The sequence below is a fragment of the Phalacrocorax aristotelis genome, chromosome 10 (genome assembly GCF_949628215.1).
Source record: "Phalacrocorax aristotelis chromosome 10, bGulAri2.1, whole genome shotgun sequence".
Taxonomy (NCBI): domain Eukaryota; kingdom Metazoa; phylum Chordata; class Aves; order Suliformes; family Phalacrocoracidae; genus Phalacrocorax; species Phalacrocorax aristotelis.
The window spans coordinates 19,358,763-19,384,563 of record NC_134285.1 but is presented as its reverse complement, the minus strand read 5'-3'; the positions used below and the strand labels follow the sequence as shown (position 1 = coordinate 19,384,563).

The following is a 25,801-nucleotide window of genomic DNA, read 5'->3' as shown; positions in this document are numbered from 1 at the left end:
CGGTGCTGTGATTGGGTGTGGGCTCTGATGGCCCCGCCCCCGAGGTGTGGCCTGTGTGTTGCTCCGCTCGTCCGGCGCCCCGCGGTCTTGCCCCGCGGCATGGCACGTCGTGGCGGGCGCCTTGGTCCCCCTCTGGGGAGAAATGTTAAAGTGACTTTGAAATGCGGGGTTTTCCAGGGGGTGCTGCAGGATGTGAACCCTGACCGGAGCCTTCTCCTGCGGACAGGTTGGGGCTCGCCGCGGCGGCGGGGCAAGGCCGCGTCCCGCCGGCCCTCAGAGCGCCCTGAGCCGCCTCGGCCGTTTGTGAGGCGGGAGGGAGGGGTGCAGGCGCTGGGAGCCTGGTCCCTGAGGGAGAGGCGCCTGCCTCCACCGTGGGTACCACGTTACAGGCGGCGGGCCTGGCCGCCGCGCCCCACGTAGCGCCGCTGGGTGCTCCCCGGGAGCCCGAACGGGCACTGGGATGAGTAAAACACGGAGTGGGGGTTAGCAGCACCTGCTTGCGCTCTCAGCTGTGAGTCTGCAGCCCTGAATTGTGTCCTACCCGGTGCACAGTCTTACGGAAACCCTATTCCGTGGAGTGAAAGAGCCGTCACTGAAAATAACGCATTTGTTGATTTTTATTTGTTTTCCTAGCTAATTTTAATTTGTTTTCATAGCTACCCAGTCCTGTGGTCTTGCTTTGTTCCACACATGATAAGCTTTTACCCCAAACAGTGGAACTTAATGTGTGTCTCTATTTCTTCCCCTCCCTCATTTCAGTGAAGAACTTGGAAACTGGCAGAAGCGCTCCAGGAATGAAGATGTTTTTTGGCCATGAAATAGTCAATGGTGAGGCTTTTCTTACCGCATTCTGGTGCACAGGGATCATGCCTGCTCTTAGTTCAGCATTTTAAATCAATTTTTTGGTCACTCTGCTAAATTCTTCAGTTGCACATCTTCTAAAATCAGTAGGAATTAGAATGTTGTATAAATCACACACCTTTTGCTCCCCCGTTGCCTATCAGTGAAATAATAATAATTTCACACTTTGTGAAGGTCTTGTGACTGTACTGCGTTAAAGTTTATTAGTTAAATAATGGATAAAGTCCAGTAAGACCGCTAATGAAAGTAACCACTCTGAAGGTAGTGAGTTGAGATGAGCATGCCCTGTGATCCACCTGGAAGGCAAGTTACATTGATTGTCTATGTTCTTACATGTGCAAGACTTTCACTAATGGACTCTGCTGGGAAGTTAAATTGCTTAAAGTTCTAGTTAACTTGTTTTGCTTTTACTCACACAGGCAAAAGCATCTCTATTAAATGGTCTGCTTATCTGAGCCTCTTTCTGTGATTCACTAGTGAAAAGAATATGGGATCATTTAAGAAAAACATTTCTAGTGTATAAAGGTCCTGTGCTTTTCTATTGTCATCTGATTTGCTTTGGGGACCAGGAGCAAAGTGTGGAGGAGGAAATAGCTAGAAGGCAGCTATTGGACTTATGCAGTGATTAACTGACCCCATTCTGCCTTTTTCCTTGTACTTGCTTTACTATATATGTAACAGTATGTAAAATAATTAGTTGTAGTTCAATATGGACTTTGGTTTTGGTGGGATGCTAAGCCATGAGTCTTGTTTAAATGCTAGAGTTCTGAAACACACCTTATCTAGGCTACTGATGTAAGTTATTTTATATAGATTTATATATGAGAGTGAATTTAAAATTACTTAGACTATACTTTGAGTTCAATTTTTTTTGCGTATATGGCCACGTCCTATGGTGGTTAGTATTGGTTATGGTTCTCCTTTTTTTGGGAGATAACAAGTGTCGAAAAGTTGCCTGTCAGCACTAGAGTACAAATTGTTTGTTTCTATTGCAGTGGAATTGCTGGATGAACCAGATTCAGGGAAGGGAACAGCAGCATTTTCTGAGTATGTTGAATGTTTCCTTCCTTTCATGGTAGGAGAAGGGGTGGGATGGGCTTGCTAGGGGAGCCACCACTTATATTTAGTCTGAGTTCAGACTCAGCTGTGCAGTATTCTCTCTGCTCTAAAGAGGTGAACAAGGTGGTGAGAGGAAGACCTCTACTGTGTAAAAGCATCTTTCAAGCTATTGCTCGTGTTCCTCTCTCTCGCTTTTTTCTTTTTTTGGGTTTTTTTGGTTTTGGATTTTTTTCCTTTCCTTTCCTGTAGCATTCCTAGGTAGAAGAATATGCTTGGTTTGTTTCCGTGTCAGTTTGTGGTTTCAAGGAGGATTTCCCATGAGCACTACTTCTGTGGTGAACAGTTCCAGGACAATTGCACAGGGAAGGTTAGGTTTATACAGATGCTCTCAAAACATATATAAATGTGACCTTGGAAAGCTGGTAAAAATATGTTTCAAACTCCTGCAGACTCATGCTTCTAGATGGTGTTGCTTTGAGTCTTCTCACAAGACCACATTTGAATAGTTTATTCTTCCTCTTAAGAGAAGTAGGAATGAAGTGGTATCTACTGAACAGTCCTTAAAATATACTTAAAAGCACATAGAGTTATGATAAGTAGGAGTCTTCTTGCTTGCTGCTGTCTTGTCTTCTTTCTCCCTGTTAAGTAAGCCTATGTTCACGCATACTTGAATATGCTCACCTTGGTAGCATACTCCTGCGTTAATCCTTTAGATATACAAATATACAACTTTAACTGTACAAGTGACACATAAATATTCTTCAGCTACATTTAAAGGCCAATCAGAAAGGGGTTTTTATGTTTTATTCTATGGAGATAGAGAGGTACATGACTGGAGTTCTGTAATCATAATGGGATGGGTTTATATCAATATAAGGGAATTTATCCTGATAAGTCATATTTACCAGTGAAGTATTCTTGACCTCAGACTGTCCTGTCATAGAAATTAAGCATCTTATATGTGACATCTTCCACTTAGGTTTATGTTTACTATCTCCATTGGTTTTTTGGTCCTGAGATGATACCATTTTATATGATTTCATAATGTCCATTTGGTTACTGTAAAGTTTCAGTGGATGTAACTGTTTTACATATTGGTGAGCTTGTAAAATTTCTCTCCAATTAGAGTAACTAGCTAATGGATCAAATATTATTGATTCAGTGTAAAGACACAGAGATATTTAAATGCATGGTTCTTGGGCTTAGGTCAGGTACTTCATTCTTTGTACTTTGAACTTCATTCTTTCCCTGAAACTGTTGCTGACCTTTGCAGTAAATGACTGTTCAGGTTCTGCTTTCACCTTTTACTTTCAGAATAAATGTGAAATTTTATCTGAAATAAAGGCCTTTTTGTGCAAAATAAGGTAATTGTTGGGTAGCTTCAAGATCTTCTTTAAGAACCCTGCACATTGGACTGGGAAGTTGCTTCACATGCAGCAGTTCATTGTCTGGATGCAGGTAGTTGGCACTGGATTAAATAAATTTTTATTGAAATGTCCACGCTGGTGGAATGCGTAATGTTTTGACTTCTGCACTATGTATGGTTGCCTTGCTTGTGCAGGTGCACTTCAGCTGTTGAAGGGAACAAACAAGCAGGCATAGGACCAGCAGACTGTGGCCCGTGGAGTTCTCCTTGTGTTTCCTCAGAAAGCCAGCTCAGAGCCTCAAATGTCTTAAAATACTCCCTCTCAGGTAATGTGGATATTAGTCAGGCGATGTAGTTAGTTTGTCTTTGTCAAACATGTCCTTCCCAATGGCTGTGATCTCTTGGTTTGCCTGTATTGGAACAGAATGTGTTCTGAAAGAGCAATAGTCACAGGAAGATAGGTACAGAGCTCGTTATCTGCAGACATGCTTTTTGCCTGCAGATACGTTCACAATGTCGGAAGGAAACTTATCTGCTTTCCAGAATGTTTATCCTGTGGCTCTCATCAACTGTAAAAGTGGCTGAGCTGCACAACTGATCTTTTGGAGAAAGCAGAGTGCTTCAGCCAGTGAGCACTCTTCTCTGGTGATTGTTTGAATCTTATACTTGTTCCTGAAATGTATGTGGCATGACAGATAACTCCAAGCTCATTAAGACTATTGCTGTTTGGTTCTGAGCTGGCTGTCATGTGCTTGCATTGCTTTGGCTGTGTGCGTCCTGCTGTCTAGGCACATACAGTCAGAGATCGAGTATGTGATCAGGTCATTCTGTTCTCGTAGAGCTGTGACAAGAGTGCAGGTTAGCTGCGTTTACCGGGGTAGTGGGGGAGAAAATGAGCAAGGGTTGATGTGATCTGGGAGAGCATTTAAAAATTTGTTCTTAGGATCTTTCAACTGACTCTTATTTTAGTGTTTAGATGATTGTCCTTGTGTTGTCATGAATGCATGTTATTAACATTTGCATCTTACCTAAAGAGAAGGGAGAATCTCTTAAGAGAACCCTTCTTTATCTGTTCATTATAAATTCTTAAGCAGGTGTTAAAAAATACTGAAATCTGGCTTAAATTCTCTTTGCCCCCTTCATCACTTAGTTGTTCGTGTTCTGTGGTGTCGCTGGCTGTTAGTTTTGTCTTTGTTACAACCTTTTATGTGGACAACCCTGGGAATTAGGGTGCTTTTCTTAATGGATATATTTTTTAAACTGAAACTCTTTTGCTTCCTTTATGCATCATAACAACAAAGAGTAACACTGCAACTCACTTTCAGAAAAACAGCCAGTTCTTCTGTCAAAAACCAGAATTTTGGCTCATGGTCTAGGCTGTACGCGTCTGAATCAGACAGCCCAGTAATCTGTTTGGGTGTGTTCAGGAAGTAGAGAGGGAAAAACTGAACAGTTAAACCAGAGAAGTAGAGTGATTATATAACTAAAATACATGCCTTGTGCAGAGTTTATTCAAGTAGAGGGAACGTCTAATGATTTTTTTTCCTTCCTTTTAGAGAAGGAAGAAGAGAATGTGGAATACACAGTTGTTGATTGTTTCCAGCAGAAATTTGGCCCAGCAGTAAGTATTAATGAAAGCTCTTACGCAGCATATATGACTTCTAAGCCTTTCCAGTTTGAATTGTCAGTAGATCCATTAGGTGGCAGGATTGTGAGCACTGCTTCGTGACATCTTATACTGGAAATTATTGTTTCAGCCTGTAGTGAAATTTGAGTAATAGGTGGTAACTGGCTTCTTTAAGTCAGGTAGAAATGGTATCTCTCATGGCATCAAAGTATATTTGAAGTGTGCATATGCACAGGGAAAAATTGCAGTGCACATGAGTTTGCACTGGGTGGATGTCAATCTGCATCAGTGTGTGCTGGTTGCTGTTTTCAGACTCTGTATCACCAGTAACTGAGGTGAAGGGTCGGTACCATTACTGTTTAGCAAAGAATTATTTTGTTTAGGAAGGGGAGAACATAAGGATTTGTTGGCATTTGGAGAGGAAATTGATTGTGTTGCTTTTGTAGGTGTTTGAAACTCCAGATGTGCTTGAACCTTTTCTTCTTAAATCATGTGTAACAACATAAGTGGACTTGATAGAAAGGCTTTGTTTTAGAACTCAGAGCCAGCGATGGATTTATTATTAAATTCAATAGCGTTTTTAGATCCTGAACTAGACCAGCAATACTATAGGTCCTCCATGCCATTTTGTCTTGCAGTAACATCAGCTGTGATTTGGGCTCTTATTACGGTAAGTTTATTACACCTACAGAGGAAAAATCTCTTCCCTGCAGTAAGATATTTCCCTGCTTACAGAGGAATCTAACTGTTGCTTGAAAAAGAAGCTGGCTTTTTTATTTCTATTTATGCCTTCGACTCTTGTGTTACATTCGCACTACAGGTTGCTTTATCTTAGCTGACTGAAAACTTTTCATGTCTGTGAGAGTAACAGGTTTTTTTTTTATACCTTAGAAAACAAATTCTCCTTTTTAGCTGAAAGGAACATCTTTATATGATCTTAAGGAAGTTCCTAAAACCTACTTAGGAGAATTTACTGGGAGGAGATCAGGGGAGTCTACAGTCCTTAGTTATCCATAATCTCTGCTAAATCTATTATTGATGTTTCTAGCCGCAGAATTTCCAGCTGTCTTCCTGTAACTGGACTGATACTGTGTCTGTTTCTCTTGGATTACTATATATCTGAGACTCATTGTGGTTTTGATCTGTAGTTACATTTTTAAGTATGGATCATGACCAGAAAAATCACCATTTACTATCTGTGTCTCTGGCTATCATTCTCTGGCACTATTTGTTTTACCCCTATCTTTTTTACATTAGGTGCTGCACCTAAAACAGCAGCGTGTTGTCAGTATAGCAGGAGAAGGTGTTAGTTTGTGTCACGATGGAAAACTCTCATGGCTTGAGGTAAGAGGCAAATATTTCCCACAATGTGCCACTAAACAGAGCCATAACTGAGAAGCATTTGGGGATTAGCCTGGGTTTAAGACTTACTCATATAACTGTTTTGGTAAGGGATCTGATGTTCTTTGAGCAGATCAGGTGTTTCATAAGAGACCTGTTACAGAAAGAATTGTGCCATTATAAGGCAATATAATAATTACATATATATACATTTGTATATAACAATGTAGCATATTTGGTTTGCCATCTTTATATACTTGTATACAGGTAGAGATATTACACTAGTACAGCTGTTACCTATTGAAAAACTGCAAGACTTAATTGCAATGCCAATATAACTGAAGGAGTAAAATCCATCTAAAGATGACACGGTATCTTAATTAGCTGGGATATTATCAACATCTGAAAGGAAGGGATAAAAAGGAGAATAGCTTAATATGTTAGATTAAAATCTAACATATTTATACTACATATTTATATATTATATGCATATTTATAATCTAACATTATAGATCAGTTTAAAAGTAAGTGTGTTTATTCAAAGCAAAAACTTGTGTGGGAGTTCATGCTTCAAACTGAACTCATTTATGCAGAAGTGTCTACAAAATGCTTGCTTTGGTATGGCTAAATTGCTTTTAAATAACAGCTTTAGTTAAACCATTATGAATTTGAACATAGGCAAAACCTGAATTTTATATCCTGTTTGAAATGCTAGGATGGAAAACAATGTTCTTGGTAGTCGTCTTTGACAATGAAAGGAATGTCATGGGCACAAGAGCTTGTTGGAAGTGGTTCTTTTAAAATGCCACCATAATTGGTGCAGGGATTTATTTTAACTACTGTGTGTAGAGTTTGCTCTTGATATGTCTCAAAATGCTGTATTTAATGTGTACAGTAGACTACTGGGTTGTTCTTTCTAATTATTGTGAGAGTCTCTGAGCATCTGGGGAAAACAAGACTTGTTTATGGATTAGCATTAAGGAAACTAAACCTGTTCTCCCCAACACAAGCCTGTATGTAGGAGATCACAGTTTGTGGGCAACAGTGCATTCTCTCCTGCTTTCAAATCCTTTGTTCTTCTGTCCCTCAATCATTTTCTCTGCAACTGAATTTGTTGTAGATAGCAACAAAGAGCCATGTTTTTCTATTTGATATCTTCCTTCTGGGACCTCGGGCTTTCAAAAATTATTTACAAATGGTGCTGGAAGATAAAAATATCTTGAAGGTAAGGGAACAGGGTGTGTGAGGACATTTGTGGTGGCAGAGCTCATATACATATATGATGATCTAGCTGTACCAAAAATGTTGCAGTTGGACACAAGTTTGCCTGACAGCACTTTCTTGCTTCAGGTCATGCAGGACTGCCGCTGGATCTCAAGCTGCCTCTTTCACCAGTACGGTGTCGTTCTCTTCAATGTTTTTGATACACAGATACCCTTCAAATATTCTGGTTGGGAACAAAAGTTTCAACAAGAGAAACTTCAGCCTTGTTCAGGGCATTCTCTCGGAGAAAGTTTAAGATTACTAGAATGTGACAGTTGTTGAACCAACGTAAATGTAGTGGTTTTATTCTAGCTCAAAAGAACCAGCAGGCAAGGCTGATAGTGTTAGGGTCTTCTGCAGACCTGTTTTAAAATGTAGTTTATATCTAATATTAGCAGCAAGTTTAATGTGGCTTTTTTCAGATGTATTAACTGGTGTTGATCAAACTTGGCACAACCTGAGGCTACTGTGACTTAAACAGGAGCCAGGTCGACTTGTGCTTTATGTTCTTTGTTACTCTTTCTGCCCCTTTCACAAGCATAGAAACATTCAGGCTACAGGTATCCACCACTGGGAAGCACCTGCTAATAAAAGCAGTGGTGGAAGTGAGAGGACAGGCCAGGTTACCACAAAAATCTGTTTTTGCTGGCCCTGGTAATTGTGGTAGTTAATATTGCATGACTAACAGGAGAATTAGAGCCTTTTGAGAGAGAAGAAAATAACATAATGGCTATGATCTTTCACAATGGGTGTGGATGTTATGCATAGTAATGTATGACTTGTCCTTGCCTATATACTGACTTTTCGTGTCATAGATATGACTGTCTATAGTTAATCTTCAAAGCCCTAATCTGGGCTACCTAGTAAGCTTTATACAGCAGAGATTTCTCTCAGGCCATTTCTGATCTTAGTGTGGCCTTTTGCCCCTAAAAATTGTGTTATTCCATTACATGTAAAATACCAGTCACTGTTAAGTCCTGACTGCATGAAAAAAGGTAGGAGTGAAAACTCCCACCAGTGCTCCCTGCTGATACAGTGGGAATAACTAACCAGATAACTATAACTATCCACCATAGGGTCTGAGGTACACAGAATTGCACTCATTGTTCTGTTGTCTTGGCATGAGCTGACATGCATGCTTTTCTTGTGCTGATAGATCTCTAGGCTTAGATTCAATTACTCTGATTCATTGGGCTGAATCCTCCTTCTGATATAAGTAATCTAGTGAAGTAGTCTGGGTTTGGCTACCCTGCAGTGTACCTGACATTGTGGAATTAAGCTGCCTTGTCTTCTACTCTGTACTACTGGTGCAAATAACTGGGAGATACCTCTGATCAAACTCTCATAGATGCTTTTTGTGAAGCGCTTTGTAGAGACAGCTACTCAGTGTTGTTAAAATTGGAACAGGCTGTGTGCACAAGTGACACTCTGGTTAGAAAAACACAGCAATGGAATGAAGAACTCTAGGTTAGATGGGATCCCACCTGCATAATTAAAAAAGTGTTATTAATCCCTGGTTTTGGCCATTTGCTGCAACTCTTCCTTGCAATAAGTAACCTAATACAGTTAACATGTAGAGGATGGCAGTGAAAGGTTTCTGACATTCACTGCCTTCCCCACTGATGTTCTTATAGTACTTAAGCGTCACCATTGAAGTAATTTTTAATGATAATGTTTGTGGAAGTCTGGTACTACTATTTCACCTTTGACTGCCTCAGTGTGTGCATGCGTTTGTCCCTGTTGGGCTATAGCAGCCTAAAAAGCTGCATAGTGAGCAGGCAACTGGCTGTTGTCAGTGTTTACATCTTTAACATGGCCTTCTGGGACACTTCCATGTTGCATCATGAGCCTACAGCATTCTCACGCTCTGAAATCCCTGCCTATTGCAAAATGTTGTTGGTTGCACATCTGTGTACTACCAAAAGGAATAATACAATTCTTCCTAGAGGTGCGTGCTGAAAGAATGAAGAAAATTTGACAGCTTGAGCCTTTCCATAAGACATAGGTCCATGCAAGGTTTAATCGGAAAATGTGCAAGTGAAGAAGTTACTGTTGCTGTCTGGTCCCACAGGTCAATGCACATCCACTACTCTTTAGTGTGTCATAGGTTTTTTGCCCTTGAATCCAAGACATTAGCGTGCAGTGACTCTGGACAAAGATTTTCAGTGAAAGCTAAAACATTGTTTTCATTGTGGGCAAGTTTATTCTAGAACGTTGTTTGTTCAGGTTAGACTTTTTATGAATATTGATTGCAAAGATCCTTTCATTTTTGTTTAAATATTTAAATTTTTTCTCTCCTTGTTTGGAAAGCATTGAAATTTTTTACTAGAAACTCTCTCTCTAACCATCTAGATGAATGGAATATATCTCAATAGATTTGAACATCTTTGTTTTGACTTTGAGTGAAAGTAACTGGTTGCTTGAGAAGGTCTTTCCTGAGGTTCTCATTCATCTGTGTTTGGCCACCGATAGTGAAAAGCCAGAGGAGATTTTAGTGGTTTAGTGGAAGTACAATACAAAAGGCTATTCAGTAATGAGTGATGGAAACTTCCTCTTTACCTGGTGATTTGTGCTTACAATCCAGTGAAGGTCAGCTTCACTTGGATCTTCTCCATTTTCTTCTCTTCAGTGAACTCATCAGTTTGAATTGTTGCTGTTCCATTCTCCAGGTATGTTTCCTGCCACTTTTTGGCTGGTGGTTGTAGACTTCTTTGGACTGCAGCAATTGTAGTCAGCCTAGGAGAAATATAGGCAGTCCTAGATTCTCTGTCCTACCACAGAGCACAGGAGGCCTCACATTTCTTTCCTTAGTCCAAGATGGCTTGTTCTACTTGTGGTGCTCTACTGTTTTGCATTTTCTTCATAATACCTTCATACAATCTCATTCCTTGGAAATTCAGTAAATGGATTGACTTAGCACTTTCTTCTGGTAGGCTTAGCAAATACATGACTTCTCTCCCAGAGAAGGCAGCAGTTAGCTATTAGATGATGCCTTAGAGGCAGCTTCAGTCATTAATAAATCATACCACCTTGTTTGCCTTTATTATTGGACAGGAAGAGATATCCCCCCCCCAAAAAAAAAAGTCTTTATAGATAACTTACGAAAGGGGGTTTGGTCTTGGAATTTACCTTCGGTGTAGGAGGCCAGAAAAGGCCAGTTACAATTCTGTGGTTACTACTGCAGGGGCTGAGCTGGTGCTGCCAAACACTATGTGGACTGGTCTAGGTAGCACTTGGGCAGCATGTGGTAGAACAGCTCAAACAGTGGCTTCAGCTATAATCCTTGCAGTAAAACTGGGCTGCCCTCTAAGCTCATGGTTTTGTTGGTGAGATTGTGGATGTTTGTGGAGTGTTGGCTGCAGGTTTCTCAGGAGAGAGTAGTAAGGAGAAAAGGGCTATGAGAGGTCGGTGGGGTTTTCAGGGTACCAGAGTGGGAATCTGGGCTTCTGAGTAGCAGAGGAAGTCTGAAGGGCAGGTTGTTCTAGTGACAGATAGCTCAGTCTCAGATCCTGAGTGTGGATGCAGGCTTTTTTTTCCCCCTCTCCATTCTCCCAGTGAGTGGACTCTCTTCCAGGCTTGCTTTTTCATTGTCTTCTCTCTGCACCTGTTGCAATAGTCCCACTCATCCTTGTGTTCCCTGGTTAGGGACAAGAGTTAGGGCTGTTCCTGCTCTTACTGCAAAAGGGTAAAAGGGATGAAACCAGGATGAGAAACAAGCAAACACCATGCCATGCAGTCACTGCTGGAGGTTGTTGTCTGCTCCCCTTCTGGTTCTGTATGCTAGCAAAAATGAGTCTTGCTGGCAAAATCAGGTTTTAGGCAAAAGGTTTTTGACAACTTAGACATTTTTCATCACACTTTCCTTACACTGCATCACTATTTCAGGTTTTAGATAAAAGGCAAACCCATAAGTATCCTGGGGAAGTATCACTGTATGTTCACTGTCTTCTGATACTCCTCGTAACCACCTGCTGTCTGGAGACAAGAGTACTGGGCTAGGAGGAGCCTTAGACCAATACAACTCATAACTTATGTAAGTAATTCTTAAAACTTAATTTACCCTTTTATGTAACTTAACAGCTTTAAGGAGTCAGATTACTAGCTCTGCAACTGTATGCAGTCAAAATGAGGATTAATTTGTTTGCAGCGTACTTTACTTCTAATATGCATCCCCCCTCTCAAACCTTTGGTTTAGGTTATCTTTGCCTTGGGTTAATGGACGCTGGTCATGTCATATTGATCCCTTCCATCACAGGTTGCTGATGCTTTGCAGTTCTCAAAGGCAACAGGTGGCTTTCTTCCACACCGTGTCTGCACGTTACAGGAGTGTTTGATGCAGCACTTGAAGATACCTTCCAAATGGGATGCCATCATGAAGTGCAGGCAGCAGATGGCTTCAGTGAGTGAGTTGGAGAGGTACCTTCTGAAGACTTGTTGTGAGCTGTGCTTTGCCCATCTTGAGATGTTTCTGACAGGTTTTTTTAAGAGCATGGCACTATGCAGTGGTCAGATTGCTGTCATTAAGAACATTTTGTAACACTGACTTGGGAAACAGATGCAAGCTTTAGTTGGCATCCGTGCTTATGCTGGTATTTCCTAATAGCTCATTTCAAATTGAGGTTTTGAAGATCCACAAAGCTTGTACAATAGATGATATATATAACTTGGGTAAAAAATGTTCCAGATATCTTAACACATTTGACTAATTCTGAAACCTAGTTTCAACAGTACAAGTTGGTTAAAATGAACTCTGAGTCAAGTAGGGAAAGAGGAAACATTTATTGCCAGCACTATTAGAGTGAAAAAATGAGAGTAACGATTTTTTTTCTTGTGCAGTTCAGCAGCATTTGCCAAATCCTTATTCTCTGTTGTCCTTGTTTTTGTTAATCTTCATATGGGGACAAGCAAGGGAAGACTTAAAGGGCCAGGAGCTCCTACGATTTTAGGAACATAAGCTTGATAAATAGGATAGAACAGAATAAACTATTTCAGTTGGAAGGGACCTACAACAATCATCTAGCCCAACTGCCTGACCACTTCAGGGCTGGCCAAGTGAAAGCATGTCATTAAGGGCATTGTCCAAATGCCTCTTAACCACTGACAGGCTTGGGGCATCGACCACCTCTCCCAGCAGGCTGTTCCAGGGTTTGACCACCCTCTCAGTAACCAAATGCTTCCTCATGTCCAGCCTAAACCTCCCCTGGCGCATATTTGAACCATTCCCACACATCCTATTGCTGGATACCGGGGAGAAGAGATCTGCACTTGTCACAAATACAGATTTGTGGATACTGCGAACTACACCAATTTGTCATGAATATGATTTGTTACACAGCTTTGGTCAGCAATTTAAGATTTATTACTATTTTTTGAGATAGATCACAGTATTAGGTTGTGTAATTCTTAACAGCGTCAGCCGATTTAAAACAGCAATTAGATGGAATCTGTTACAATCAACATAGCAACCTAGTTAAAGATTCAAGAATGGCAAGGTTCACTCTATTACATGGAAGAAGTGCACAGAGGAAAATTCAGTTATACTCAAGTTAGAATGATTCAGAGATGTTGTGGATGCAGGGGATAAGGATGACCCTCCCATTGAGTCCCGAGGTTCAGAATAGACTCCCTTCCTTAATAAACTCCTTTCAGAGAGAAGTCTAGGTGTGGCTAGGTCCAATCTTAGTCTCAGACTTAGTCAATGGTTTATGTGAACAGGGATAATATAAATTTATATGTATAGTCAAGTTGTGCACATGCACACACACACACATGCGCGTACACACACCCACACATACCCCCCAAGGTTAACCTGTGATGAAAATTTCCCTTTTCATGAGTTTCATTAATTACTCACTTTTATGTACTGGCATTCATCAATGCATGGCTGGTGAACCTCATGAAGTCAGGCCTTTGAGTCCTTGCAAAATCATCAACAGATGATCCTTCAATTCTCACAAAATCTATCCTGAGAGGCGTCCCAGCCCAGGGGGAGATACTGGGTCACACAGCCCCCTGCAGCCCCGGAGAGCTCAAAATGTCTCCCTCTTGCATCGCTATTTATAGGATCTTGATATGATTGGCTTTGGTCAATATTTTACACTCTGGTCACAATTCTGGTACACAATTCAGGGAGCAGATGGCCCAGGCGTGGACAGAGATTGCCTGATGCCCAGGTCAAGTCATTATGACCAAGATAACAACACAAAAGGCTTATTCTGGGATCTCAGAGTACTTGGGGGGCTGCACCACCACAGCACCTCCCTCTCCGTGTCCCCTCCTCAGGAAGCTGTGGAGAGCAATGAGGTTGCCCATCAGGCTTCTTTTCTTCTTGGGCAAGCCCAAAGTCCCCAGCCGCTTCTCACAGGACAGTCCTTCCAGCCCTTTCACCAGCTTTGTTGCCTTCCTTCGGACACATTCAAGGACCTTCACATCCTCCTTAAATTGTGGGGCCCAGAACTGCACACAGTGCTCCAGGTGAGGCCACACCAATGCTGAACACAGCAGGATAATCACCTCTCTTGACTGGCTGGTGATGCTGTGCTTGATGCCCCCCAGGATGCAGTTTGACCTCTTGGCTGCCAGGGCACAACGCTGGCTCCTGTTGAGCCTGCTGTTGACCAGCACCCCCTGACCCCTTTCTGCAGGGCTGCTCTCCAGACACACCTCTCCCAATTTATACTTGTGCCTAGTGTTACTCCATCCTAGGTGCAGAATCTGGCATTTTGACTTTTATATTTCATCCCATTAATCATTGCCCAATGCTCCAATCTATCTAGATCCCTCTGCAAGTCCTCTTGTCCCTGAAGAGTCAACATCACCTCCCGGTTTGGTATCATCAGCAAATTTACTAATGGTACATTCAACTCTTGCATCCAGAGTGTTGATAAATATATCAAACAGAACTGGCCCTAGAATCCAACCCTGAGGAACACTGCTGGTGACTGGTTGCCAGCCAGATGTAGCCACCATTGTTGCAACCCTTTTAGCTCTGCCCTTCAGCCAGGTCTTTACCCGGCACACTGTGAACCCAGTCATCCCACAGCTGGACAACTTGTCCAGAAAGATGCTGTGAAGGACACTATCAAAATCCTTACTAAAATCCAGAAAAACTTTATCTACTAGGTGCGTGGCCTTATCATAGAAGGATATCTAGTATTAGATAATAAGCATATCTAATTCTATAGATCTACTATATCTAGAACTAGATAATTAAATAAACAGTAAATAAATATGCTGGTGCCAGTTGTGGCATCTTTTTGCTGGGTTTTTAATCATCTGACCTTGTTTTTTTCTGGAGAGGGGGGAGACTTCCAAAGAAGCTGTTAAATAAGGGAGCTAGATACTTAATGAGACCTCACTATATAGGCAAGATTTCTCTACTGAATAGGAACAATCTCTTTCCTACCAGAGCATTTTTTTCTCCCTTCATACTGGTCTTGTAACTTCTTGATTAAGTCTGAGTGTTTTTGCACTGCCTGTTCACAGACTCAAAATCTTTCTTGAAAGCCTGGATTAAATGTTATTTGATATTGCTATAACAGCTACTATTTAGTTTAACTATTTATAAGAGCTGCTAGTGAAACCTCTAATTTGAACACAGCCTTATTTTATATAAGTTTTGGAATTCTAATAGTGTCTCTCAGAATTTCAGTTTAGAGAATTCTCTATGGTAAATCTAAGCCAAATGCCAACATGCCTTCCTTAGTTTACCAAACCAAGTCCTCCTATTGGTCTGATGACTAAAAGTGGAAAATGTATGTAGTAAGTATACCAGTGTAAGCCACTCCATAGTGACAGTTTTGCTCAGGGTATTGTGGTCATGCTGCTTAACTGGGGCTCTTTTTCATGTTCTTCTGGTTCCAGTTCTGATGGCTGAAGATGTTACTATCCCCAGCTGCTTCCCTGTCTCCCTTGATGAGAGGGGGTTTTCTTCCCTTTAGATCTTTCAGCTTGGCTTTTAGGAATCCAACCTAGTCTCAGAGATGGGTGAGGGAGAACCTAGTATTAAATGCTGTAATAGATGTGTGTTGTGTTTTGGGTTGTTTTGGCGTTTGTTTGGTTGTTGGTTTTTTTTTTAAGAAGCAATCCCTTCTCCCAAATTCCCTCTTCCCTAACATCCACAGGCTTGTATGCAGATGACCTTAGAAGCTGCAAGCATTCAGTAGCACTGAAAATAGAGATCAGCATTGGGAGATATGTTGTAAACTGCAGAAGAATGTTATGGAAAAGCTTTTTAAAAATTTTGCTACTTAAATAACCATTTTCATTTGCATTGGGATACACAGGAGAATCCTGACATGTGGGTCTTAAGACCCTTTCCAGCTTCTTTCCTTAAAGCACTTGCTCTGAAGGCTATGTGCCTTCTGCTGCTCCACTCATCTCTAATGGATGATTTGATATCTGACCTAACAGCTGTGGTGCACGATTATTTAAATGCTTCTCAGACTGGGTCTGGAGATCATCTTGGGAACATGAAGGTAGGTATGTCTTTGCTTGTTTCTCTGGCTAGTGATTTGATCTAAGGCTCTGATGGGTAAACTCTGGAGGACCTAGCTACAGCAGCCTCCTTTTCTGCAACTGTACACCCTTCTTTATGCCACATACCTTGTTTCCTGTGTGCAGCAGCAGAAGCAATGGTGTCTGTATCTACCTAGGTGCATTTCATGTTAGTCCTTTAGCACAAATCCACCTCAAGTTAGCATTGTGGATGGTGAGCTGCAGCCATTAAGGCATGGGCACAGGCACATGTGCCTTCTGTTCACTCTAAGCTGACCCTGAGAACCTCTGGGCTCAGCAGGGGCTCTGTATGTGCGAGGGCGTGAAGAGGGACAGGCAGTTGTGAAGCGTTGGGACCTGGTGCTGCCAGAGTTGCTTTGTTTTGGTAAGAGCATTTAGCCCCCACATCTTGTTCTGGTTTTCTCCTATTCTGTCATTGTTACTGCTGAGCTGTTTCACATATACTGGCTGTCTCTGAGAAGTGTTGTCTCTTGTTGACCAAAGATTTTTATTTCTCTAAAAGCATCTCTAAGGTTTTTTCTCTTTGTAATTTATTCTCACCTGTGTTATCTAAAAAAAGTAATAAAAAAACAAGTAACACTTTTCATCTACCAGTAGTATTGTGTGTCCAGATACCTTGGAGTGGCTCTTGTATGGTGGACACTTATGTAATTGCTCATTGATTTTTAAAGCAGGGGGGAAATGCGATTTTTGGTTAAGGAGCTTGATTTCCTGTACTAATGGAAAGAACAGGTCTGTGCAAACCGAAAAAGTGGTGGTATTGCTGTGGTCTTTTTCTGTCTTTTCAACAAAGTAATCTTAGGAGGGCTTGCAATAAGTATGTAAGGTATTGCTGGTATTAAATTCGGGTGAAAAGCGAATGGTCAAACATCTTCATTCATCACAAAGGGACTGAACTAACATGATTAAATCCAGTTACCACCTCATTTTTGCAGTTGTAAATGTCTTGAAATAAGTCTTAGGAAAAGAGAACGCAAGTCTTTCTTCATGGAAGAAATTGTCTTTTTTCTTTGTGCTGGTTTAACAAAGCACTCAAGCACAGACTTAAATCCTTTGGGAATTACTTAAGGGCTCAGAGCAGTAAATCCCATTACTGAGGATTTAGGAGGAGATTAGTTTAGATAACCACAAGAGGTCATAGTTGCTTCACAGATGGAAGAGAAGAGGTCATGTATGCAAACTTATTCTTTTTAGAGGAGAGCTGCCAAAAAAAAAAAAGGAGGTTGCTCATAGTTCATGGAGAAAAATGAGCTTGATATCTGAATTTCCAATGTGAAATGCATGCAAAAGTAGGCACGGCACAAGGGAAAAGAAGTGTCTGTTGAAGTGAGAAGAGTACAAATTCTGGTTGGCACTGAGCTATCTGTTTATAAAATTTTTTTAAAGTGGTACTCAGGTTGCTGAAGGCAATCCTTCTGTAAATCCATTTATTCCATAAGATTAGCCAAGGAATTAATCTGATCCCGAGCACAGAAAGAAGGTAATCATCTGATAATCATACTTCTTGCAGTTACTTTAGAAGTCTTGTCATACTGATACTAAAAGTAGTAATTTTCACCATCATTTCACTGTTAATCATTTTCTGTGGTTTCTATATCTTGCAAGAAGATCACACAAATGAAATTTTTTTCTACATTATTTAAAAACTGCTTGCAATGCATATTTAAAGTCCAAATATGGAGTTTGGTTTAGTTAAGTCTGGTCTCTTACTTCAGTTTCTTCACTAAGTAAATAAAGTTAACTTTAAGGGAATCCTTTGCAAGTTAATGAGTCAGCTAAATCTGTTTTAAGGGGAGGGGGGAAAGCTTTTTTTGTGCAACTTCTAGGTTTTCTGGCTAACTCTGTACTAATTCACTGAATCAAAAAGCCTTTATTCAGATCTGATTATCAAAATGAAGTAATAGTCAAGATATTTACCCTCCCTTCCCTTATTTATTCTAGTGCTTTCTCATGGATATTTAGAAGTAAAGTTTATCTGTCAGTAAGGTCTGTGTCATGCCTTCTTTGTGGAGCTACAGCTGAAAGTTATCTGGAAAATGCTTTTATTGGACTGTTCTGCTTTTCACCCTGATGGTTACAATTTACACTTACACTCCACCTTGGACCCTTGGTGAAGAGCACTCTGGTACAATGAACTTGACTTCATCTCAGAGCCAGTCTCCAACAGCAGCCGTACTAGAGTCCTTACACTTGATGACTGTTGTCCAGACATGATCTGGTGCAGTTCCAACACTACTTCATCAGAAGTAATGGATCCTCTTAGATTCTGAAGTAAATACTGTGCCAGGAAAACATTTTTGGAAATGTGAAATACATTATCTACTATGCTGTGGCCACACTGGAGAACTGGAAGAGAGGCCTCTGTTGCTGAAGCAGACTGCAGCAAAGCCAAAGACGACAAATGCTCCAGGGCCATAAAGATATCTTGCAGTAGTTCAGCTTCTAAATCGGAAGGTGGACATAATTTCTGAGTGAACAGGAGCCATCTGTGGTACATCAAGCCTTTACTTGAAAGTTGTGGGAGTGAAAGCCACTAGGCAAGAGAGTCTGCGAGTTACCATGGCCTCTCTGATTTACAGGCGCTTGGAGAGGACGGCCAGATCTGGAAACTAACTGATTTCCATTACTCTGGGTAAGAAATCCTCTTCTGGGCCCTTCTTGTTCTGTTTTAGTTCTTGGATTGTGCTCTCTACACAGAACCACCAGGTCTTCAGCCTTTTGACAAAAGCAAAGTTAGTTATGTAGATGTGCTCTCTGTTGTGCCTCTGGGCTACGAAGGTGTTTGAGTACGTCATGCCTGACTAGAGCAATGAACAGAGCCACGCTTCCCTGGCCTGCTCTTGTTTCCTCTGATCTTATTGAGTGACATAATGTCACAGAGAAGAATCCTTTTTTTACTTCTCCCATTCCCCCAAACTTATGACACTGCCGTGGAAATTATACTTGCAAAACAAGTACACAGATACAGATGCAGGTGCGGTTTCAATCATGAGACTTCATTAAAAATTAAGTCCCAGAGCTGGATGGAGTACGTAGCCACATTCCTCCCCATCTCCAGCTGTCATGTATCGAATCTTGTCTCCTGGATCAGGTTTACAACATTGAATGTCATCTTGGACTAGCATGGCAACATCCTCCTAACTTTTCCTGGGTCACTGCCACACCCACAAATTCATAATCCCAACGGCTTTTGTGTGCAATAACAGTATCAGGATATACTTGGTGAAAACGATGCTTCCCAGTCTGAGGTTGCCTGTGAATTGAGTAATGCTGAGTAATGACCAATAATGTTGAATAATGACTACTGGGGCTGTTACCTACTCTCTCCTTCTCCTGTTGAATCAGGGGGTTCAGCCCCTGGGAGCAGATCTGGACCAGACTCTTGTGTTTTCTCCTCTTGGAAATAGCAGCAAGGAAAAGTGAATGTGCATAATCATGAAGTAAAAGCCAAGCCTGTTCACTTGCCCTTACAGATCTCTGCATCCACTGAGAGTTGAGGAAGGACAAGTGTGAATAACACTGATGAATGTAATTGTCGCTACTGTTCACTGGGCTGCGTGTGCCCAGCCTCCGCAGTCAGTTTTCCACTTCCAGTATCTGTATGTGCTAACAGGCCCCCATTAGTGGCGGAACACAAGAATCACTTTCTGGCTAAATGCACAGCTCCTACTAGGGTCAGATCATATTTGTGACCTTCAACACATGCAGGAGCGCTCAATTTCAGACTTACACATAATTGCATGTATCTGTGTCTGATTTTGCCTTGTTTCTTGAACATGACTGGTGGGGGTTTTGTTTTGTTCCAGCTTATTTTGACAGAAGTTTGTACTTTCCCTTTATTTAAGTTTTCATAGATAATTTGAATGGAACAAAGTCCTAGGTTGTCAGAGGCCATGGATAATCTGGTAGAAATGGAGACTAATGGCAGTTTATTGCTGTGAAAGAAGTAAGAGCAGCAGTTATGTGTTTTGTGCAAGTAGCATGTTTGAGTCTCTTTGAGTTGGGTGTCATAATTTTCATTACAGGAGTCACTAGTGGTGGTCCTGGTTTCACCTGAGGTTTCAGCCATCTTGTCTTCCCCATGATCTTTCAGATGTTTTCCTGGAAATGGCAAAGAAACAGAGTCCTTATGATAAGCTAGTGGGCAGCCCTTCCAGCAAGACTTCCACCTTACTTCTGGACAACCAAACACTTTCTTTTGTTGTTTGATAGGCTTTCCAGCAGTAACAGAAGATGTACCGAGGAGCTGGCCCATGAGCTGGGATGCCAGGTGGGAGAGTTGCTGTTGAGGTGGCAGGATGCAACTCCATAGATCAGAGCTTCCTTCAGGAAAGTGTTGCAGAAAAGATGGGTGTTATGCATCCTAGCAGTTGCTGGCAATAGTAAAGTATTGCCAGTGGTCCACAACAGCCAAAAATGTTAATGCAACACCCTTGGTGATGTAAGATTGGGATAAAAGAACAGGGAGGAAAAAGAAAGGAAGAAAGGAAGGAAGAAAGAAAGAGGCATCTCACTGATACTGACAGTTTTGAAAATGTATGTTGACACTTTCTGTGGTTTCTTGTGTCATCACCTGCAAGTAGTAGTTGAGTCTTCTGAACAGTGGACGCTCCCTCCTAAGCAACTGAATTTTTACCCACAGACCAGATGCAAAACAGTAACCTCTGATCCCCAGCACTTCATTGTCAAAATCTTCAGCTCCCTCTTCATCATCTTTCTCAAACTGATAGTCTTCCTTACCGCTGAGGGGGAGAACTCAACAGAAACTTCCCACCCTGAAGGTCTCTGCAGTTTCCTCCATTTTCAGCATAACTGTCTACCAGGAGAGATTGTTGTTCTTGTGGATGCAGACATCAAGTAAAATGGGTTTCTGTGCCTCTGCAGCTCTGTCACTAGAAAAGAGCTAGCAAAGAAGCTGTATGTGCTACATTCCTAACTCTCCATACAGATTCCTATTGTGTCTTGTTAGGTTCTTAGAAATGCAGCTGTATTCTGATGTTTAGGACTTAGATTCAAAGAAGCAAACTGAGCCTGGCAACCCATCAGTGTAAAGAGGCAAATGTTCTCCTAGAAGCACAGTGCTTTCTTGTTTAAGCAGTGATAGTTCACAAGCAAAGCTCTGGTACCATAGGGGAGTTGCAGACCCCTGTGCGGCAAAGTTGATTTCCCAATGCACTTAAGATAAAGCTGCAGTAGATAAGGTACAGTGCAGTATATAATACCAGATAACACATTCATGGCACATGATGGCATAAACTCTGTTCCCTGTCTAAATATAATCGCATGCCTGAGCCAGAAGTTTTCCTAATGGGCAGGTGAGTTGGGACTGCACACAATGCAGTAATAATTGTGAACATACAGCCTGAATTTTGGCATTTAGTGGTTTAGGGCGTGGATTACCCCTTGCTGTAGGATGCTGTAGCAGTTAGGAAGCTGGATGTAAATTCTTCTGGTTAAACAGAACTGAAGGTAGGGTGTTTTCACGTAAGCACTTGCTCTGCTTTTTTCTGTAATCCTGTCTGAATTACTTAGCCTTCCCCTGGAAATGTGCAAACTTCTAGATGTAGGTTTTGTGAGGCATGGCTTCCTTTTACAAAAACCATGGTAGCTCTTTTCCAGTGCATCCCATCTGTGTATCCACTCGTTCTGTTCTTGGTGTTTCTATCAGTGTGCTCATACAGACATTCGCCTTACCTGCATGTTGCTTCCTGTATTTTTCCCGGGACCTTCTTTAATCATTTATCATCTTCCAACCCCTGGGTGCCAAGGCAGATTTTAAGCAAGAGACTATAGTTACTAGATCATCTTTTTCCTCTTCTGCTGTTCAGGATTTTGGGGTGAAATCCACCTTGCTGTTTGTATTTCAAGTATCGGTATTAAGTATTTATGAGACAACCTGAAATGGATTCTGGGTACATAATGAGTGTTTTTGGGGTGGGAATCTTCACTTTTTTTTTTTAATGCAGAAGAGAAAAAATGTTGTGATTTTTACCTGCTGCTTTTGTATTATGATCATCACTTGGCCCTCCAGCACAGTTGACATTTTGAGCTCCTCTCTTGTTTAAAGAAATTTTTTAGTATTAGTTCTGTTATATTTTTGTTAAATATTAATAAAATTATTCTGGCCTGCCCTTTGTTTTTTTCTGTAACTTCACCCTTACCATTTTCTTCACTTGGCTGTGACTTTGCCTTCCTGAAGGATGCTTGCTTCGTAGTCGCCATTCCCCTGACCTGTAGTCCTGCTGGTTTCCTTTCACTCTTCCTGTGATCTTTTGCTCTTTGGTAATGTTTGTGCTGCTTGTGTGTTGTAGTTCAAGTTGTCTCCATGCTATCTGCTAGCATTGAATTTGCTTGGCTGCCTCTTACTGCTTTTATTACTTCCTCACTACTGCTTACTGCTTCTTTATTTGTGTAACTCCCCTTTCTATAGCTGAATGCAACTGTGGATTTTTTGTTGTTGCTGTTCCTACAGAGAAGGTGAGCATTGCAGTCCTTGTTAAGGAGCAGATCCTTGAATGTAAGATTTTAATCAGTGTCCCATACACTGCTCAGGACCAAATCAAGGAGTGTATCTCCTTTCACACACTTCCTAAGCAGCTGCTTCATGGATTTGTTAACTATGTTGGCTTTTCCACATAAGGGTTTTGGGTTTTCTGGTTTTCACTGCTTTTTTTCTTTTTTTACCCATAGGATAGAATACTATGGTTTTAGATGAAAAGCTGAGAAGGCTACCTTTGCAGTGGTTCCCACAAGCAAACATGAACTGGTTATGCCTCTTTTGAGGGTTTACAATAACTTCAAAGTGCAAAAGGTTTTTAAGGACACATCTAAACCCCCTATGTGAAGTATTACTTAAATCTGGAAGATCTTCATAATGACTAAACAATAAATGCAAGTCTAATATTTTTCCCTGTGGGTTGCCTTTAAAAGAAAGAGGTGGGGGGACTTTTTTTCCCCTGAGGTATTTTTTGTGTAAGCAGGTAGTTGATACATTCCACAGATCTAATGCAATGATTGTTCTGTTCCTCGGCTAATGACAGAGGGAGCTCTTATCTGGTGCTAGTGAAAGTAGAGCATGTGTATCCATATGTATTGATTTGATTTCTTCTCTGCTTCTTTTCTTTTCTCCTTACTAGCCCACTTGCACGGAGCTGCCAGAGGAGCTGCATCAACTGGCTCACATCCAGAAGCTGCGAAGGGAGAAAGCAATAAAAGACTACAGAATGGATAATGATGGTCTTTTGACCAGACCAGCCGTGGAATTAAGAGAGAGAAACGATCCACAGAAGGATGGGAACTACAGAGATGACAGGGATTGCTTTCCTACAGATAAAGTGGTGTCTCAAATTACATCCTTCTGCAGTCGGGATGTACTTTGTCAAGAAAAGCTTGAAAATCAAAATCAAGTGGTAAATCAGTGGAAGAACCTTAAACTGAGCTCAGGCTGGCCGTATAACTCTAATTTCTGATACTGGTGACTTGATGAGCTTAGACTGGCTATTTGAAGACATCCAAATGAAAAAAGGGGCTATTCCCCACGCAGAAGTGTCAAACAGAAGCTCCTTTATTTACAATGACAGGTAAAACCATTGTTGAACGGAAATAATGATGGTCTCTCTTTCAAAGGTAATTCCTTCTGTGTCTGACTGTTCTTCTTGAGGTCTGTTTTTGAGATCCATTTTTTTTCAAGAGGTATTTTTCATTTTTAAACCGTGCCTTTTGGTTCTCTTGTGTTGTTACCAGACCAATGTCTTATATTGTATTGGCTCTTTTGCTACCTGTTGCAGGTATGTAAATCCCTCATCCAATCCAGATATGTAAGCAGGGGAGCTTGTAAGATGCCTGTTCGTTGAGATTAGAAAGGGTTTGCTTGGAAAAATAAAAAACCTTCCAGCCAACCCATGTGTGTTTGGTTTATATACAGATAAGTCTCTTGGCATAGCTATACAACAGTCTTTCCTAGAAGAGTGAACAAGATCACACCCTAATGAACTACTATGCTGGCAAAAACTGCAATGAGGTGGACTAATAAAAAGATCTTTTCTGCCAAGTCAGAGTTATTTTAGGCTAACTGACAGAAGAAGCTTCCTGCTGAAAGCTGCACACCACCGTTGTTGTCAGCACTACTGTAGCAAACTCACGTAGATGAAGCTGTGTAACACTACCATGGTGTGTATATAGCCAACTGTGTATAAAGGGGGGGGAAAAAAGTTGTTAAATTAGTTTAGAAGATGTATAGCATTGCCCCAAAGCAAAATAAGGCATAAAGGCAAAACCAGTTTATTTTCAGTATATTTGCTTTGGCTGGCATTCACCAAAAGTAAAGCTCCTCCGATGGATAGTACTATTCCACCACATGACAGAATTAATGTGGGCCCTGCCTGAGTCTTGGAATGCTTTTTTTCGCATATGACTGTATTTGCCTTGCAAGCACAGGACTTTTGGAAATCCATTGCTTTTGAAATTCTGAATTTATGTATTTAAATACATTAAAAATACTGCACGTTTTGCCATTCAAATGCTTCAGGCAGGGTGGGGAACACCTGATTCAAGTATAAGGTTTTGTTCTCAGGGTTCTGGCTATGAGTATGGGTGAGCGCTGATAAACAGCATGAAATGGAGAAGGATGGAAGAAGTAAGGCTGCCTGTCCCAGCCAGACTGCAGTCCAATAACCACCTTGGCATCAGGCTGCAAGTGGTTTAATACTTATGATGTCAGGTTGCAAGGGACATGACGTCTGCGTGTCAGTACGTACCGATACCCGTTGGGGCTGTTTTTCTTTGGCTATAAATTGGTGTGTCTGGATGCTTATGATGTAGCTGTACATTTCATTTAAACATTGTTAGGGGAAATGCGTGTTGCCTTTTGGGGGTTTTGTTGTTGGTGGGTTTTGGCCCCTCTCCACAAAGAGTACTAGACCACAAGTACTTAAGTAGGTCCTTCTTTGAAACTAGAGATGGGAGGACTTGCTCAGTTCTGGCAATGGCAAAAATTGGCAGAAAAGCTTCCAAGGTTTGCTCTTTGTCAAAATAGTTCCTTTGTCTCAGTTCACTTTAGAAAAATAAAACAGGTTTGAAACAAGTTTATGTTACAACATTTTATTTGGAAATTGAGTCTGTTGAGGCCGTTGGTCTACTAGGAGATGCTGGCAGGGGACTGGGCCCCTCTCCAGCACTGGAGCTCATGCCTTCTTTGCCTCAGTCTTTAACAGTCAGACCAGTTATCCCCAGGATATTCGGCCCCCGGGCTGGAAGGCAAGGACAGATCACAGAATAAACCCCCCCATAACCCAGGAGGAAGCACTTCATGACCTGCTGATCCACCTGGACACTCACAAGTCTATGGGGCCAGAAGGGATCCACTCAAGAGTGCCGAGAGAGCTGCTGGAGGAGCTCGCCAAGCCACTCTCCATCATTTATCAGCAGTCCTGGTTAACAGGGGAGGTCCCAGACGACTGGAGGCTTGCTGATGTGACACCCTTCTACAAGAAGGGCCAGAAGGAGGATCTGGTGAACTACAGGCCTGTCAGCCTGACCTTGGTACTGGGGAAGGTTATGGAGCAGTTCATCTTGAGGGAGCTCACCAGGCATGTGCAGGACAACCAGGGATCAGGCCCAGTCAGCATGGCTTCATGGAAGGCAGGTCCTGCCTGACCAACCTGATCTGATTCTACGACAGCGTGATCCACCTAGTGGATGAGGGAAAGGCTGTGGATGTTGTCTACCTGGGCTTTAGTAAAGCCTTTGACACTGTCTCCCACAGCAGC

The 25,801-nt window shown here is 41.6% G+C and overlaps 1 protein-coding gene across 1 annotated transcript; it reads left to right on the top strand.

Annotated features, from left to right (window-relative positions):
- Positions 1-28: 28 nt before the first annotated feature.
- Positions 29-23,932, top strand: EXD1 (exonuclease 3'-5' domain containing 1). Its single transcript, XM_075105591.1, has 11 exons — positions 29-226; positions 760-828; positions 1,857-1,908; positions 3,482-3,612; positions 4,843-4,907; positions 6,171-6,257; positions 7,375-7,479; positions 7,605-7,680; positions 11,768-11,916; positions 15,803-15,994; positions 23,171-23,932. The coding sequence occupies exons 1-11, from the start codon at positions 100-102 to the stop codon at positions 23,501-23,503; spliced, it is 1,386 nt and encodes a 461-aa protein (XP_074961692.1). The 5' UTR covers positions 29-99; the 3' UTR covers positions 23,504-23,932.
- The last annotated feature ends 1,869 nt before the right edge of the window (positions 23,933-25,801 follow it).